This window comes from Culicoides brevitarsis, chromosome 2 (genome assembly GCF_036172545.1).
Source record: "Culicoides brevitarsis isolate CSIRO-B50_1 chromosome 2, AGI_CSIRO_Cbre_v1, whole genome shotgun sequence".
Taxonomy (NCBI): Eukaryota; Metazoa; Arthropoda; class Insecta; order Diptera; family Ceratopogonidae; genus Culicoides; species Culicoides brevitarsis.
This window is the reverse complement of record NC_087086.1, coordinates 29,996,176-30,013,976: the sequence shown is the minus strand read 5'-3', so window position 1 is coordinate 30,013,976 and position 17,801 is coordinate 29,996,176. Positions and strand designations below refer to the sequence as shown.

Below are 17,801 nucleotides of genomic sequence, written 5' to 3'. Positions count from 1 at the left end.
AAAGAAACCGCAACGATGAAAGTGAAAGGTTTCGTATTTCTTCCTCCGTTTCATCTTCAGTCGTGCTGCTGTACACTCGCGTACCTGATTCTTGAATGAATTCACACAGGTTGGTATATAACAAACCGTCGTTTGCAATATTATGTCAGTTATTGAACGGTAATTGAACAGTGTGATGATCAGAAAATTCACGCGCCATGTTGAGCATCGACGAGCCACTGTCGGAAATCGATGTCCGGGATCTCCTGTTCTTCAACACTGTCCAGACTGATGTCATTTCGCTCAGTGATCTCAGTGATTACCTGCAAAATCCACCCGAATTCGAACTAATAGTTACCGAAAAAGTACAAAAAATCCCGCCGACGCGGAAAAATCCGCCAAAAAAGCGCAAAAAACCCGCTAAAAAGCTCTACAAACGTCGCAAAAACAAAGAATGTCACATTTGCGAAAAACAGTTTACGACAACGACAAAACTCAATATACATATTCTCGTGCATTCGGGATCGCGACCTTTCAAGTGCACCAAATGCGACAAAAGTTTTTCGCAGGAATTCAATTTGAAGCGTCACGAAATGGTGCATCAACCGCAGCGCCAGCGGAAATTCCAATGTCACGTCTGCGGATTATTTTATCTGGAAAAACATCACTTAACGGACCACATTTTGGCGTGTCACAGTTTGATGGATGCCAACAAGAAAATCGTTTGTGATATCTGCAAGAAAACGGTGAAAAATAAAAATAGTTACAGGACTCATCGATATCGGCACGTTACTTTCATGGAAAATGAGATTTAGAGCTTTCAAGGTTGTCTGTGATTGTTAATTGGATTTTTATTGAAAATAAAAGAAGAACCAATATTACCTTTAAACCGGTTAGAGTTAGCTGATGTTGCTGCTGATGATAGATGTTATTACCACTTACTCACTGCACCGAGTACCTAAATAGATACATTGTGAGAAATCTATTACATAAAAAAAATATTTAGTGTGAGAATTAAATTTTTGTAGAAGAAGGAACGGCGCTTAATTGATTGTGGTTAACGGAAATTTGATTTGCGCGCGTTTTTCAATGGTTTGAAAATATTCACCACAAATACAAATTTTCACCAAAAGAACAAATTTAACAGAATTTTATTGAATTTTGGACTTTTAAGGCTAAAAAAAAGGAAAAAAATGTCAAAAAATGATAGACAAACTAAAATATTTTTTAAAATAAAAAAATATTCGTTAAAAAGTAATAAAAAAAAAATTTGACAGTGTTAATTCTAAAAAATTTAAAATTCACCACTTTTCAAATTTTCACCTCAAAAAAAAAAAATGTCGAAAAATGATAGACAAACTAAAATATTTTTTTTTATGACGGAAAGATGTAAAATTTCCAATTCATCGAATATTTTCTGAAGAACTCAACAAAACTTCGAGTAGAGATTTTTTTGAACAAATATGTATAAAAATATTTATTTTTTATAAAAAAACGCATAAACAAAAAATATTCATTAAAAAGTAATAAAAATGAATTTTACAGTGTCAAATTCTAAAGAAAATTAAAATTCACCACTTTTAAAATTTTCACCTCATAAAAAAATTAACACAAATTTAAAAAAAAAATGGCTACAGAAGAAAAACTTTAGCTTAACTTTTAAAAGAGATCAAATTTTAAGTTAATGTTCAGATCATCAGTTTAGATGTTTGGATCAGATCAGAAGTCAATGTTCAAATTTTTTTTATATGAAAAAAAATATCTCATATTTTTAAAAGGTAAATGTACATATTTGAATACGTTCAAAAACTGAAAATTTTTCAAATTTATTATGAAAAATGTTTAATTTTAAGTTTTTAAATGTTTAATAAAGAATTTAAAGATAAATTATTTCAAAATTTGGACTTTGAAATAAAATTTCAGACAAACTCACCACTAAAAATTCACCAAATCCCAATTTAGAGCTAGCTAAGTTAAAAATGGACAAAACTTTTTTTAGTAACAATGACTTAAAATCAGACCTTTTGATAAAATCTTCAAAAAAATTTCATAAAATTTTGTCTTCAACTTTTTCCAATGCTCAAAAATAATTTCATCGAATTGTTTAAATTCTCCAAACGATGAAACAAAATCTGATTTTACGAATTAATTAAAGTTTTTTTTTAACTTTTTCTAATTTTCAAAAATAATTTTATCAAAAATCAATTCTTCAAACTATAAACCAAGACATAAAAACAAAAAGTTCACCAACTATCAAAAATTCATGTTAAAAAAATTATTCACCACAAATTTCATCTCTACAAAAAAAAACTCACCACAGACAGTCCCAAAAACCACATTGGAGCATTTTTTCACACAAATTCCAAAACAACGAAAATCGTGATATATTTCGATGGGCCATAAACTAATCCTTTAACTAATGTTTGATTACATATTAAAACAAAAAATGAAGAAGAAAAAAAACCGTTCTCTTTAAACAACATAACAACTCTTCAGTTGTACAAGAAAAAAAACTAAACAATGTGAACCTTGTCGTACAGCAAACACATTTGAACCCATCCCTAACATTGTATTAAAATGCAACAGTGCCTTTCTAAATACTAGCATTTACATGCTGCTTCATATACCTAAGTAATGTTATTGTAATAAATAAAACGAATAAATAGCATAATTTAATTTAATTTTTTTTTTTCAAAAATAATGTTTTATTTCGCTGCAAGTGGATATGAGGTTTGTGCAAAAAATTACCTGTCTTCGAATTTCTCATAGATCGAAGGCAATCCCTAAAAAATCTCGTGAAATTAAACAACAACAACAACCATTAGTGTGGTGCTTATGAGAGCAGCTATGAATGATTTAGTCACGATTTTTGAGAAGTTTTACAATTTTTTATGGAGCACTCCCTCGTTCATGTTTTTTTTTCTTTGTTTTTTTTATATGAAGAAGATGCAAACTGCATGAAAAAAAAACTTTCAATTTCTAACTTTTTTTTTATTATTTGTACAATTATATTAATTTTTTTAAGAACTATATTTACAAAAAATCTTATTTTAAAAAGGTTCTGGTGTTAAAAATTATTTTTTTAATTAAAAAATTTTTTTTATTAAAAACTTATTGCATTCCAGCGTTAAGTTTCAAATAGACCGATCTTCCCATAATTTTATTTCCTTTTCGCAGGTTGAATGCTTGTTTCGCATCTGCTGCCGAATGGAAAAGTACTTTCGCTTCGCCCGCCGGCTGTCCTCGTTCATTGAACCTTCGCATAATCGATCCAGGCGTCAAATCGAATTCCGGCCCAAAATATTCGAGAATTTCTTCGGGTCCAGCTTTGTAGGGAATGTTTTCCATGAGAATTACGCGCGCATTGAAATTCGGATCGTCTTCTGGCGGACCGCCATTCACCATTCTCGGCGGCATAATTGGCGGATTTCTCATTGGCATCATCATATTTGGCGGAGGTCCGTAACCCATGGGCGGTAAATGCATCCCGTTCATGCCTGGCGGTCTAGTAAACGGCAAATTTTGCCTTAGCACTGGCGGTAAATCCATCGGCGGATTATTTCTGACTTTTTCTTCTTGCTTAACGTTCATTAAGTCATCAAAGCGGGATTTGGGGATGACCTCAACTCGCACATTTTGCTTCTCGAGCGGTTGATTGTCTTTTCCGGCAGCTCCACGTTTCGCCTGTTCCGAAGTTTCAAACTCGCAAACGACTTCTCCGTTGAATTTTCGCTGCGAATTCAGGAGTAACGTGACTTTTGTGGGTTCAGCACCTGCTGCACGCTCCAGCCATTCCGAAATATCCCATTCGGCGAGATGCAAGGGCACATTTGTCAACAGGAGATATTTGGAGTTGTCGATTTGAGCTTGTACCCGGGGATCGACGCGTCTTCGGGGATCGCGACTTGTTACGGGAGCCGAATTGTTGTTGCTGCTGTAATCGGAAGGGGTTTGTCCGCCGTTATTGCTGTCAGAATTGTAGTCATTTATCATGGGTGACGCTTGTACGGAACTACCGTTGCTGTAACTGCTGTTTTCGTTGTGATTGTTTCGGTAACGGGGATCACGTGCCATACGAGGATCGTTGAATTTTTCCACGGGCGACGAAATTGGCGACGGAGACTTTTGTTTTTCTTCGACAATTTCCACGTCTTCGACTTCTTCCACGACTTCCGTGGCACATTCGTACTCATTTCGGGCAGCTTCGAACTCCAAATCCGAACATTTCGATATCATCACGAATTTGTGGGCCATTCTGAAGCTGGGGGTAGCCAAAAGTGCCTGTTTCGCATCGTCTTCGCGATAAAATTTAACGTAAGCCTCGTAAATCTTCTTCGGATTGCGGCCCATGACAATTTGCATGATGGTAAAGCTCGAAAATATCTTGATGATGTCTTGTTCTTTGGCGAAAGGCGGCAAATCGTGAACTTTTAAGCAGCTAAAGGGCGGTCCGCTTGCATCTGGAGCTTCATCTTCCTTCCGCGAACGATTATCATGCCTGTTATTGTGTGACGGTCTGTACGAATCAATGGCGTCATCGTATTCCTTATCACTAATATCCAAAATACTCAATTTCCGGTCTCGTAACATGGTGCCGTTGCGCTGTAACGCCGTCATTTTGTCACTTCGTTTCGCGAAACGAATAAATGCGACACCAATTCGTTCGCCGTAGTCGTCGTTGATCATTTTTATGCCGTTATTTGTGATAAAAAGCCCGCTAAAGAGACGTCGAACCTCTCCATATCCCGTACTTTTGTCCAAATTCTCGACTTTGACACAGGCATCGGGTTCCTCGGCACGATCATTGCGAATTTCGCGCCCAAATACGTCTCGCCCGAAGCCAACGTCGTTATTTGAGGACATGTTGCTCGTGCCATTTCCACGAACGCCCGTTTTTGTGGTATACGGTTGAAAAACTGCCGTTGTGTTGGATTGCTGTTGCGGCTGAATCATCGGAGGCACTGCCCAAACACTGGAAAAGTTGCGATTTTGGTTTTGCGGTTGGTTCTGTTGGTTATTTCCGCGCACCGGAGAGCCTCGACGATCTCGATCGCTGTCATAACTGCGTTCGCGCGACGAACTACGGTAATAACGATCACGTGGAGAGCGGGAACGATACCGGCGACGATCAGGAGAGCGACTGTAACGACGTCGATCGGGTGAACGACTGTAACGACGACGTGGCGAATGTCTAAAAAAGGTAAAAATACGTTAAAATTCCATTAAAAAAATAAAAATCATTTTTTTTCTTACCTTTCACGCGATCTGGAACGAGAACTGTCACTACTATCACTCCGGGAACGTCGACTTCTGCGTGGGCGATCACGATCTCTGTCCCTAGAATTCCTGTCTCTCGATTCCCTTTCGAGATTTTCGTTCAAGCCGAATTTTCCGATGATTTTTTCGCGTTCTTGTCCCGTCGTGTCAACGATTGTCGGCATATTTGATGGCAAATTGTTGAAAAGCAACGACGGAGCTGCCGTTGTGTATCCATTTGACAAGCCGGGTATCTCGATGACGTTGTTGGTGCGCATCGCAGGCGTCGTATTCGATGCCAAGAAGCCCGATAAACTGATGACGGGCGGTTGAATGGCGGTATTGAGGCCAGGAATTGTAGGAACAACTGTGGGGGGAGCAACTGATGGCACTGTAACAGCTGGCGTGACAGCAGGAGGCGCGGCGCTGTTTGACATCATCGAAAGAGTTCGAGCACGTGCTTGTTCAATGACTTTTTGCATTTCGGCACGCGACGAGAGAAGAAGCGAAATTGTGCTGTCCTTGAGCTTTGTGCCATTTTTCATCATTGCTTGACGGGCATCTTCGTCCGTGCTGCGGAGAAAAGGAGAAAAATTAATTTAATGCTGACGGAAAATTACAAAACACATGACTAAACCATTTGGCGCAAATAATGCGAGGTAACCGCAAAATTACGATGCAGGTAATTTTATTTTATCATTTAATTTGTAGTCGTTAAGTAGCGAAGAAAGAGAGAAAGAAAGAGAAGAAAGATGAAATATTACGTTATAAATTATAAGAAAGTTTGTATAAATATAGTTAATGGCTTAACAAGTCTTTTAAATCATGATGGATTTATTATAGGTGACAAAACATTTGTTTTTCATTACAATAGCTTGTAATTCGCTATTTTGTCTTTGGATTAACTTAAATCGATAAACTTGATTATTTATACATTAAAAATATTTTAAAAAAAATTAAAAACGAAAATTTTAAAAATTGTAAGAAATTTAGAAAAGTCAGTTGATGTTTCTTATCTTCGCATTGAATACCTCCCTGCTTGTTTCATAATTTCACAAATGAGCGAAATGATTAAATGCTGTTGATAAAATGCCTGTTGATATTCATGTTATTATAGCCTGATTAAAATTGATATTGAAAAAGGCCGCTCCAAATTTACAACAAAAAAAAATTTCGAATTATTTTTTCCCAAAAACTTTTTTTTCAAAATGGGGGGGCAAAATAAAAAAAAAAATTTTGAAATTCTTTTTCATACAAAATAACAAAATGTTAACCCATTTGGATTTTAACAGTTTTTTGTCATTATTCAATATTTTAGTTGATTTTATGGTATCTACATTGAGATTTGTTAATTTAAATGATATCTCAGAGTATTTCAAGTTAAAAATTTAAACAAAAAAATTTCGTAAAAATAACTGTCAAAAAATTTTAAAAAAAATTTCTTTTTTTTGAAAAAAAATTTAAAGAAGAAAATTTATGTTAAAATACGATTTTTAATATAAAAATTCTTAAAAATTAAAAATTTTTTAAAAAATTTTGGGAAATTCCTTGAAAATATATGAAAAAAGACCAAAAAATGGTCAATTTTGAGGAAATTTTTAATTTTTTTTTTATTTTGCCATATTGGATTTTCGACTTTTGAAATGGGGCATGGGACAAAAAGTTCAAAAAAAATTTGGAGCGGCCTAACCAGTGAAAAAAATTGAAATGAAAATCTAAAAAAATTCTAAATATTACAACAAAAAAAAATTACACGGTCCAACAAATTATTTCTGAAAAATTCTTAACAATTCTGAAACTTATTGGATTTGATAGAGGACTAAAAAATATTCGATACTTATTCTTTTTTTTGGCTGTAGCAGGTCAAATTATTTTTTTTATGAATTTTTGAAAATTTTAAAGAGAATTTATTTTGAACCTCATATCATCGCGACTTTTATAAAAAAAAAAATTTAAACTTTTTTGATTAGATTATTCTTGTTTCTTAAATAAATAAATTAATTTATTATTATTATTTTTTTCTATATATTTTTTTTTCTTTTTGCATAATATAGAAAACATTGTCTCCTTATCTGAAACATACAAAGTTTCTTAACTGCACTTAATTGATATATTTATTATAATAATTTAACGAAAAGTTAAAAAAAAAACGACGATACTTAATGAATTTTCCACACAGATAAGAATGACAAGCGCGAACATACGAGTGCATCAACATCATAAATAATAATTTATTGTCGATAATCAGACATAAGCAATAATTGAATATTATCATAATACGTTGATTTAAAATATTGTACCTCAGTGAAATGGTAAAGCGCGTATTTAGCGTACTAACGAACTTTATGAATTCGCGATTTTTTTTTTATTTTTTTTATTATTAATTTTATCTTGATAATATTTTATCTGAAATTTTTTACTCATCATAGAGCCTTCAAATGAAACTAAAATTGAGTCCAAATTAAAAATACAATTGGAATTTTAAGAATTTTTTCTTCATCCATTCTAAGTTTTTATATAAGAGCGACCTATTTTTAAAAGAAACTTTTTAATTAATAGATTTTTTGATTGATAACCCTCCACGTTGCACTGATAAGAAAAAAAACTTCTTATAAAATTAATCGAATGTTGGTTTTAGATTCAGTTTCTGTTCAGATTTCGCAACAAAATGAAGCTTAAGCTCATTATTCTTGTTTTTATTATTTCAACTTGTTCGGGAGATTCAATTAAATATCATAGCTGTGTAAAATATTATTTTGGAAGTTGTACCTTTTCTGGCATAAATTTGACTATGTCCAATTACGAATGGCAACCAACGGCGAATGAGCCTGATTCAGCTTTAAACATAAGGTTTCGATCAAGTGTAGTGCCAATTGTATACGATAATATTTGCAAGGCTTTTCCGAAATTAGAAAACTTATACATGTATTCACTCAAAATTGAAGAAGTAACAGAAAACGCTTTTCATAACTGCACAAATTTAAAAAGATTGTATCTAAATGATAATCGTATCAAAAAACTACACCCAAATACCTTCAAGGGATTGACAAGTTTGAAACAGATTTGGCTTCAACATAATGAATTTACAGAGCTGGATGACAATTTGTTTGAAGATTTGCATAACTTAAAGATGCTTATGTTATACCAAAATGACATTACCCATTTTCACCCAGAAATTTTAAGAAATAATAAAAAATTGGAAAAGATCTCGTTGAATTCAAATGACTTAACAAATTTAGATGTTGAAAAGATTGTGAAATTGTGTCCAAACCTCAAAAAATTGATTTGGAGTGGCAATCAAGTATCTTGTTCTCGAGCTAAAGAAGGAAACACTTTTTTGAAATCCAAAAATATTGAGTTTTCTTTTATTTTTAAGCACAAAAATCGTAGCTATACAATAGACACAATTGATGGTTTTGAGTGCGTTCCAGACAATACATGGAATACATTATTCTCGAAATCAGATGAAATTGATGAAAAAGTTCAGGAAGTCGATTTGTTGAGCGGTATTCAGAAGCAACTTGAAACGCTTGGAGACGAACACAAAGAATTTAAGCATAAAATGGAGTCAATGGAAAATAAAATTGAAGGTTTAACTGAAAATATGGAAGCAGTGCTCACTTTATTACACTCCATCAAAAATAAAATGGATAAAAAATTATGTCGATTTCTGAAAAGAAATAACTCCTCAAAACTTTTAAATGATCAAACAATTTAAATAACAAATAAGCAAACAAAATTGTCGATTTGGAGCAAATTTTATCAAGTTTAAAATAAAACTAGACAAATAATAAAAAGAAATTGTATTCAATTTTCAGGCTTCGAAAAAATAAGGCTCAATCTTAAAGTTTTTGGTAAGTTATTATATTTTTTCACGATTTTTTTTTTAATCTTAAGGCCGCTCCAAATTTATTTCGAACTTTTTGTCCCAAAAACTTTTTTTCAAAATGGGAAGGGGATCAAAAAAAAAATTTGAAATTCATACAAAATGACTAATATTCAATCAATTTTTGGCCGATGATCAATATTTTCGTATCTTCATTGATACTTTCTTATTTAAAATTGATTTTAGAGCAATTCAACTAAAAAATTTAAAAATAATTTTTCACAAAAAAAAAACTTTTTTAGAGAAAAAAAAATATTTTTAGAGAAGAGAATTCCTTATAATATATCATTTTCAATGCTAAAAGGTTAAAATATTTAAAATTTTTTGTAAAATCATGAAAATGTGCCAAAAATTAAATTTTTAACTTTTTTTTTTATTTTGCCCCATTGGATTTTCGACTTTTAAAATGGGGCATGGGACAAAAAGTTTAAAAAAAATTTGGAGCGGCCTAAATAATTTTTTTTAAATCTTCAAGTAGATTTAGAAGTAAAATTTAGTAGATGTAAATAATTAAAGAAAGAATAAACGTATATTCAAAGTTTAGACAATAGTTTTAAATAAGTCAATGGTTGAAAACAATTAAATATTGCTAAAATATAATTAATTTAACTTTAAATAGGTATTTAAGATAATTTACAAAACGTAGCTTTAAAATGTATTTAGAAAACCTCCTATTTAGCTTATCTTGTTTCATCTTTTATAAATTGATCTGTTTATGTTTTTTTGTTTACATTTTTTTAAATATAAAGTATATTTTAGAAGTTGAAAACTTCTGAAAACATTTTTTTTTAAATATTTTTTTATGAAAATTTTAAATGTCCTACGATTTTTCAAAGAAAATTTTGTTAAATTTCCTGTACGAAAGTAATTGTAAAAGAGAGTGGAGACCACATAAGAGAAATATTTTAAAAAATCAAATCGAAAAAATCTTTCTAAAAATTTTACCTCAGTAAAACTTTTGCCAGGCACGTCTTATAATCTAAAATATTTTTTTTTTAATAAATTATTAATTATATTTTATTTGTAAATAATTTACAAATTTCAGAAATTGATTGCAATTTTTAATTAGTCATTAGAAAATTAATAAAAATCTTAATGGAAATATTTTGCCTTTTTTTCTTACCTTACGACAGAAGATTAAGGTTTTTATGTTTTTTTAGTTCAGTTCAATTAATTTCTCTTCTTGCATAAAGGAAACGTTGATTTATTGAGTAAATTATGCTCCAAATTCCATTTTGTGCAGTCAAAAACCTCATTTTGTACTCTATTGTTGCAATTTTGCATAGAGAAACCTTATCATCTAATACTTACACATCATCGATGAATTGCCGAGTAGTTAGCAGTAATTGTTTATTTACTTAGTCATTATTATCAAAGAGTGTTGAGAGCGATGTTGGCATTAATTTAACGTTGAGCGATAACTTTCGACGTGATTGATTTCATATTTGCACTTTTTATTTTTCATCATCGTCATTTTTTTCTCATATTTTTTTTTTATTTTTATAGAATAATTACTTTCATTTTATTTTATCAACTCTACATTCGTTTATTGACATAAAACAATAATTAAAAATTATTTCCATATAAAAAAAAAGGTAAATAAATCAATATTTTTATCACAATTTCTTTCGTTGCTTGTTTCAACTACTTAATTAACAATATCACAGAAATTTTGCGTTCCTAACTGTTTATGGATGGTTTAGTCATGTTGTTTGTTGCTCATTTTGATGGCGAGACAAGAAGAATGGAGAAAAGAAAATTTTACTCTACCTGAACGCAATGAAGGCATCGCCTTTTTCGCCTCCGACGATATTGACGCCGCCATCTGGAATCGACTGTCCTCGGAAAAATTGACGAATGTCCATGGAATTGGCGGACCATGGCAAGTTTTGAAGTCTAATGATAACACTCATTTTTTATTTTTATATTTTTTTTTTATAAATTGTTCTTTTTTTTCAAAATCTCTCTTTATTTTTTTTTATTTTTAGCTCAGTTTGTGGTTGAAGTTCGGGTCCGATTTCCTACTCACCAAATCTGCTGTGTCTGCAATTAAAAATGAAAAAAAAAGAAATGCAAAAATTGTAGCAAAACTAATTAAAGAGCATTAACATTGTCATTTTTTTAATTAAGATTTATTCGTAAAAGTGAGGTATGTATCTCCTAATTAATAAAGCAAAAAATATTTTTTTTTACATCTATAAAACATTACAATTTGACTAAAAGTTGCACAACAAACGGCACATCACGTAACGTAATAATATAAATAAAGACGCCTCGCTATAGGCGCGATCGTTATCATTGATATCACTTTTCAAAACATTACACTTAAAATAATATTAATTTCAAGTTTAGCAACTTTTCTTCTATTACGTTAGATTATCGGTTGTTTGAAGTAATTGACATCCAACGCAGCAGCACCGAAGAAACGAAAGATACGAAAAAACAGGTCCTCGCTCGTGTAATATTAAAACTAGATCTCTGCTTTTTGCAGCATTTACGCATAAATACAATGCGGGCTTTACGATTGTCGGCTGTTACATGAAAACAGTGCAAGTTTGTTAATTGCATTTCTAATGGAAGTGAAGAAAATGGCTCCGGTGTGGATGGGTCTGTCTGTCTCAAGTAAATTTGTTCGTCTTCTTAAAAATATTCTTATGGAATTCGTAAACAGTAATCTTAACAATCTTAGTGAAAAAAAAATTAATTTTCAACCAAAAAAAATCCAAAATCGCTTGAAAATCGCCGATAATCGAAGTTAAGGTGAATTTTTTTGAGAAAAATATTATTTTTTAAATTTTTACTGTGCAGCTGTTTTTTTTAAAGCAAACATATAGAGAATTTCAGATTTCATTCTATCAATTGTTGGAATTTCGTTAATGTTCAAATTTGTTTTATTAAAACTCGGAGAATTTCTCGAGAGCAAACGTCATGTTTTTTGGTGAGTTTACAAGATCATTAATTTCACCTAAATTCGTGGTAAGTTAAAATTTTTTGTTTCCTATCATTTATTTACAAAAATTTCACTGAATTAGATATTTTCTATTTTTTTTTAAATTTGCAATTTTTGAATCCAAAATAGTAAAAATAAAAAATAAAAAATTCTAAATAAATTTTATTCATTTCTTAAAAACTTCAATTTTCAAATTGTAAATTTTCCTAATTTGATTAAAATATTTGAATTGATTTAATTTTTCTCTGATTTTTGTTAATTTTCCGAGAAAATCAGCAAATTCTATGAAATTTTTAAGCATATTGTAACATGTAGAAAGTTAACAAAAACTTGCCATACAAAACCTTCAAATTCACCTCAGATCCTTATATTCAACAAAAAAATTTTTAAAATCTCACAATTTTTTTTTTAATAAATAAAACAATAAACGAACGTAAAATAAGCTTAAAAACTTGTTTTCAAGAAATTTTACCACACAAAGCTTAGATTTTTACCAGAAAATCTTACATTAGCAAAATTAAAATCAACCAACAAGAAATTTAGCGTTTTTTTTTGAGACATCAAAAGTTTGCTGCATCAGAGATTTTTCATAGATGTGCATTAATCTTTTAATCGATTTAGTGACGTGTTCTCGAGAGATATATCTGCTAATAATTTTAAGAAACATGTATTATTAGAATTAAGAAATAGCCATTAAGAAGAAATCAAAAGATGGGTTTTTATGCCGGCGGTCATCTACCAATGGCTTTTTCACCCCAAATAGTATAAGACTGATACGACTTGAATTGTCGAAATGAATAAACTAAACTAAATTCATTTTTTTTCATAATTTTTTTTTAAATTTTTAGTTCTATCTATTTAATCAAAAAAAAATTAAAATTATCAGAATGTGTTAAATAAAAAAATTAATAATATTTTAAAAATAAAACTACTGAAACATATAAAATTAAGACAAAATACATTAAATTCTCAAATTTTGTGGTGAATTTTTATCTAAAATTTGACACATTAAGAGGTGAATAAAATTTCCACTTTTATAAAAAAAAACATGATTTGTAAATAAATTATACCTTAAATTAATTTCAAATTACAAAAGTGGTGAGTTTTTTCTTTTACAAATTTTTTAATAAGATATTCACCTCAATTAAAAATTAATTCAAAAAATGCGCTTTAGCCTGAAAAAATATTATGACAAAAATTTAAAAAATTTTCATTGTCAATGCCATTGATGTTGCAAATGCTGTAAGTAAGTTTGCATTAACATCGATAAACACGAGATGAGAGGGAAAGTTTTTGAACCGTATAAATATTGATTTTCATCTAAATTTTCTTTTAGTTACACGACAGTCGTTGCGGTCTTAATTTTACATTTAACTGGCATTTCACATTTGTTAAGCAAAAACGAGGAAAGAAAACATATTTAACGTGATTTTCGTGACAAGCACTTTTTTTTGCTGTAATCGGAAGTTTATTCTGGGAATGTGATCAAAATGCATGAAATTTGTGTTAAAGTAAGTGATGAAGCCAGCTGCTAAAGGAGTCTGTCGTTCTCAAATACTTACCGCGTGTTTGAGAGACGAAAAAAAAATTTTTTTTGGTGATCAAGAAAATTCAAAGTTTTAATTTTTTCAGGTACTTTTTTTGTGGTGTCTTTCATACTGTGTCACACTATCACACACGACTTCGGAGAGTTTTGTGAAATTCAAGCGCGGACTCGAATTTGGCGATGTGAGTTACAGTTATGCGCATACTGACTTCAGTGATCGCAGCGGTTCGAATGTGAAAACGACGACAGTGGTTCGACGCATCGGTTCGCCAAAAATTAACGATAAAATCCCGGAAAACATGATAAAAATGCCGGGCGGGCATACTGTGCAATATTGGCCTGCGGATATGGATCCCGCGTTGCAAATCAAAATAAAAACTCCCCTCAAAAATGTCATGAACGAAGAAAATTACGGTCATTACACGGCTTATACGACAAATCATGATGACCATTGGCCCCCGAAGGGTGACGCGAAAAAAGGTGACGAAATGAAAATTGTCTACAAGTCGCCCAACAAGAAGGAAAATAGCTTGAAAAAGATGCCCGAAATGGAAAGTAAGCCAGTTCCCATGAAAGTCGAGAAAGAAGTCATCAGCGACATCATCGGCACACAAGACACCGCTCCCATGCAATTCCCCATGAACGAGGCAAACATGAAAGCGGCGATGCGGCAACGTGTCGTCACAATCGGCACCAAATTGCAATCCATCACGCCATCCCAGACGCAATACGAAAACGCGTTCCGTCAAAAACTGCCGGAAATTTTCGTGCCGCCCATCGGAAACTACGACGAATTCCTCGCCAACTGCTACAAACTCTCGAAAAACGGTCAATTTGCATTTTCGGTGCCGGCAAACGATGATTTTGTGAAACTCGCGAATGCCTTGTCCGCCGGCGATATCCCATTGATCAAACAACTGGCGAATAATCTTCAAATGCCGCAAGACGAGGTCATAATTAACTTTGATAGTCAACGATTTGTGCCCGCTGCAGGCAATGAGAACGCAAATTCGCAATATCTGCACATGATGCCGAGCGCGGAAATGTCGGCGGCGAGTGAAAAACCATCGACGACGACAACGGAGCATGTTCCGGCGCCTCCGTCGACCATGCGAACGGCATATATGGCACCACGTGTGCGCCTGAGGAAGAAAATTAACAGAAGACCCAAGTTGCCGGAGCGAATGTTAATGCCACGCGGTAGACCAGTGACGACAGAAGCGCCAACAGCTCCGGAAGAAATGACGTCTGAGGTGACGACGGAAGCAAATACGATCGCCAATAGCACCGGCATGCCCGGAAATCGTCGAAGACATTACGAGTACGATTATCAATGAGAGTTTTAGAGAAAAATTGTTGTTTTTTTTTAATTTATTGCTTTGTTTTTAAAAAATGTTTCATATTGAACAGAAATAAATAATAAGATTTCGCTTTGTAACTTATTGCTATTGAAAAAAATTTAATTTTAAAATAGGTTTTTAAGGTAAAATAAGTCGATGCTTGTCAAGAAAAGTCAGTTAGAGCTCCATTAAATGCTATAACTTACGCTTTTTGGTTCATTTTCAGCGATTCAATGGTCAATGATACTAAATTTTGATCATTTTTTAAATTTTATTTCAGAAAATTAAGTCAAAAATTAAATTTAAAGCAAATTTTGTTGAGAAATTCTACCTTGTGATGATCATTTCAAGCCTAATATGCTCTTTTATAAACTTTTTAGAAGAAAATCTAGTTGGAAAAGTCATTTTTACCTTCAGTCGATAACTTTTAAGGAGTTAAGAGCCATCAACGGGACTCTTTTTGACGAAGTTTTAGTAAAAAAAGTTCTAATAAGTAGAATTTGTACCTGAACTTGATGATTTCTAAGCGTTAAAATAATTTATTGGAGCTTTTTTAAGAAAAAATTAATATTAACTGGCCTGTTTTTAAGGAAAATCAAGAAAAAATTGGAAAAAGTTTAATTTTAGAGATAAAATTGTACTTAAAGATGCTGATTTCTAAGTTCTAAAAGTCTTCAGTGGAAGTTTTTTCAAGAAAATTTAAACATAAAAGAGTGTTTTTGAGGATATTTGAGTAAAAAGTCTTATAAAAAGCTAAAATTGTACCTAAAAATGCTGAATTTTAAGCTTTCCAGAGCTTCATTGGAGCTTTTTTCAAAGAAAAGTTTAACTAACGAGACTCTTGTGTAAGAAAATCAAGTAAAAAGTCCTCTAAAAAGTAAAATTTATACCTAAAAACGATGTTTTCTTAGTGTTAAAAGTCTTAATTCGAGCTTCTTCGAAGAAAATTCATAGAAAATTGGAGTCAAAAAAATTCTTAAAAATAAATTTCAAAGAAAAATGGTAATTTTTTCCCAAAATTCTTCCATAAAAGCCAATTTACAGCAAATTTTCATGCATTAACAGTTTGCTATGACGACAAATGATGACGTCACAAACTGCTTTTTCATCACAGCACAAGAAAAACGTCGATTTTCTCACCAAACCTTCATCTTTTCTTAATTCTAAAGCACTTTTCATCTTATTTTAAAGGAAAAAACTAAAAAATTTCAGACAATTCGTAACAGGACGCTTCATGTTGAGGCATTTCCCACAATTTTTTTCGTCATAAACAAAACGGACGCCATTTTAAACTTTTTTTTTATTTTTCAATTTTATTAATTTTTTCCATTTATTTGCATTTTGAACCAACAAATTGTAGTTTAGGAACATTTTTCTTCGTATTTTACACAATTTCTACTATTTACTAAAAACTTTCGATGCTCATTTCTACGAAAAATCTTATTTTACAACTTTCTAAATTACGTAATTACATTCGAGAGTCACTTATTTCCACTTTTTCCTATCCAAAAACCACTTACCGAGACAAATCTTTACTAAAATTCAGTTCTTAGTATTTTGCTGCACAGTTTTTACTTGTTTTAGATCCATTTGAGACGAGATATTTGCTGATTTTTAACTTTTTTCGCTGCTGGACGATGATGATTTAAGGAATTTTTTATTAAAAATGGCGATTGAAGCGAGCCCATGTCACAAATCGAGTTCAAAATGACAGAAAAATCACATTGTGCATTGGGATTTTCGCCCAAAAACAAAGCCAGCACTCGAAATTCGGGAGTCAGATTGAAAAATTAATTAAAAATTAAATAAATCTCTAACAAAATGGCAAATTACGACGTTCACGACGATGGACCAGGCTTCGTTGGCATCCGTTTCTGCCAAGAATGCAACAATATGTTGTACCCGAAGGAGGATAAGGAGAATAAAGTGAGTTGTTTGCATTGAATTTCCGGAAATTTCGTAATTTTTCATGAATTTCATTGTTTAAAAGGTCCTTTTGTATGCCTGCCGGAATTGCGATTACAAGCAAGAAGCTGACTCGAATTGCATTTACGTGAACAAAATTATGCACGAAATTGACGAATTGACGCACATTGTGCCAGATGTGATTTCGGATCCGACGTTGCCGCGCACCGAAGATCACGCGTGTCCCAAATGTGCCGGCAGAGAAGCGGTTTTCTTCCAAGCGCAAACGCGCAGAGCTGAAGAAGAGATGAGATTGTATTATGTGTGCACAAATCCCAATTGTTGTCACAGATGGACCGAGTAGGTGCGAGAATGGATGCGAATAAAAATTATTTTTTAAGGAAATTTTGCAAGATTTTTATTTAAAAGTCGAATTTTAATCAATTTTTGGGTCTAAAACCCAAATTTATGTAAAAATTTATTTTTTTTTTAGCTGAAATTGCCTTTGAATTTTCGAAATCTATTAAAATTAATTCAATATTCTTCATTGTATGGCTTAATTTTGCTTTAGAACCCCGAAATTTTTTACTTTTCGTAATAAAATGAGATCAAAAATACATTTTTCGGTAAAAATTTCCTGAAAAACATGAAGTATCTTCAAAATTTTTAGATATTTTGATTAATATATTTGCAAAATATCATTTTTAAACCGATTTTATCATGAATTTTAAAGAAAAATCGACAAATTTTATTAATTTTTTTAATTTTTACTCAGAGGTCAGATTTTTGTCAATTTTTAAAGATTTTTTGACCTAAAAAGTCAAATTAACGTGAGAAATTAAATTTTAAACCCTTAGATCCTTGAAATAACTCAAAATTTTTCCATCATATGATTTTTTGTTATCTAAAAGTTTTTCAGCTTCATACTTTTTTCCTCCT

The 17,801-nt window shown here is 31.7% G+C and overlaps 4 protein-coding genes across 4 annotated transcripts; 3 read left to right on the top strand and 1 right to left on the bottom strand.

The window, feature by feature from the left end:
- Positions 1–197: 197 nt before the first annotated feature.
- LOC134828917 (oocyte zinc finger protein XlCOF15-like) lies at positions 198–794 on the top strand. The gene has a single exon (XM_063841908.1). It carries the CDS (start codon positions 198–200, stop codon positions 792–794), a length of 597 nt encoding a protein of 198 aa, XP_063697978.1.
- Positions 795–2,981: 2,187 nt separating this feature from the next.
- LOC134829596 (uncharacterized) lies at positions 2,982–16,639 on the bottom strand. The gene is made up of 4 exons (XM_063842759.1): positions 16,478–16,639; positions 10,892–11,164; positions 5,233–5,808; positions 2,982–5,170 (listed from the first exon to the last, which is right to left on the bottom strand). The coding sequence occupies exons 2-4, from the start codon at positions 11,032–11,034 to the stop codon at positions 3,091–3,093; spliced, it is 2,799 nt and encodes a 932-aa protein (XP_063698829.1). The 5' UTR covers positions 11,035–11,164; positions 16,478–16,639; the 3' UTR covers positions 2,982–3,090.
- On the top strand, positions 13,361–15,368 carry LOC134831813 (uncharacterized). Its single transcript, XM_063845635.1, has 2 exons — positions 13,361–13,582; positions 13,704–15,368. The coding sequence occupies exons 1-2, from the start codon at positions 13,562–13,564 to the stop codon at positions 14,952–14,954; spliced, it is 1,272 nt and encodes a 423-aa protein (XP_063701705.1). The 5' UTR covers positions 13,361–13,561; the 3' UTR covers positions 14,955–15,368.
- A 39-nt stretch (positions 16,640–16,678) lies between the features above and the next one.
- Positions 16,679–17,267, top strand: LOC134829597 (DNA-directed RNA polymerase II subunit RPB9). The gene is made up of 2 exons (XM_063842760.1): positions 16,679–16,883; positions 16,948–17,267. Exons 1-2 carry the CDS (start codon positions 16,779–16,781, stop codon positions 17,224–17,226), a joined length of 384 nt encoding a protein of 127 aa, XP_063698830.1. The 5' UTR covers positions 16,679–16,778; the 3' UTR covers positions 17,227–17,267.
- The last annotated feature ends 534 nt before the right edge of the window (positions 17,268–17,801 follow it).

Bases quoted from the DNA above. Each gene is read 5' to 3' on its own strand.
- LOC134829597 (XM_063842760.1), top strand. From the start codon at position 16,779: ATGGCAAATTACGACGTTCACGACGATGGACCAGGCTTCGTTGGCATC. The intron at 16,884-16,947 runs GTGAGTTGTTTG...ATTGTTTAAAAG, and splicing joins AGGAGGATAAGGAGAATAAA to GTCCTTTTGTATGCCTGCCG.
- LOC134829596 (XM_063842759.1), bottom strand. From the start codon at position 11,034: ATGAGTGTTATCATTAGACTTCAAAACTTGCCATGGTCCGCCAATTCC. The intron at 5,809-10,891 runs GTAGAGTAAAAT...TTTTCTCCGCAG, and splicing joins GATGCCTTCATTGCGTTCAG to CACGGACGAAGATGCCCGTC. The intron at 5,171-5,232 runs GTAAGAAAAAAA...TACCTTTTTTAG, and splicing joins CGTTCCAGATCGCGTGAAAG to ACATTCGCCACGTCGTCGTT.
- LOC134831813 (XM_063845635.1), top strand. From the start codon at position 13,562: ATGCATGAAATTTGTGTTAAA. The intron at 13,583-13,703 runs GTAAGTGATGAA...TAATTTTTTCAG, and splicing joins TGCATGAAATTTGTGTTAAA to GTACTTTTTTTGTGGTGTCT.
- LOC134828917 (XM_063841908.1), top strand. From the start codon at position 198: ATGTTGAGCATCGACGAGCCACTGTCGGAAATCGATGTCCGGGATCTC.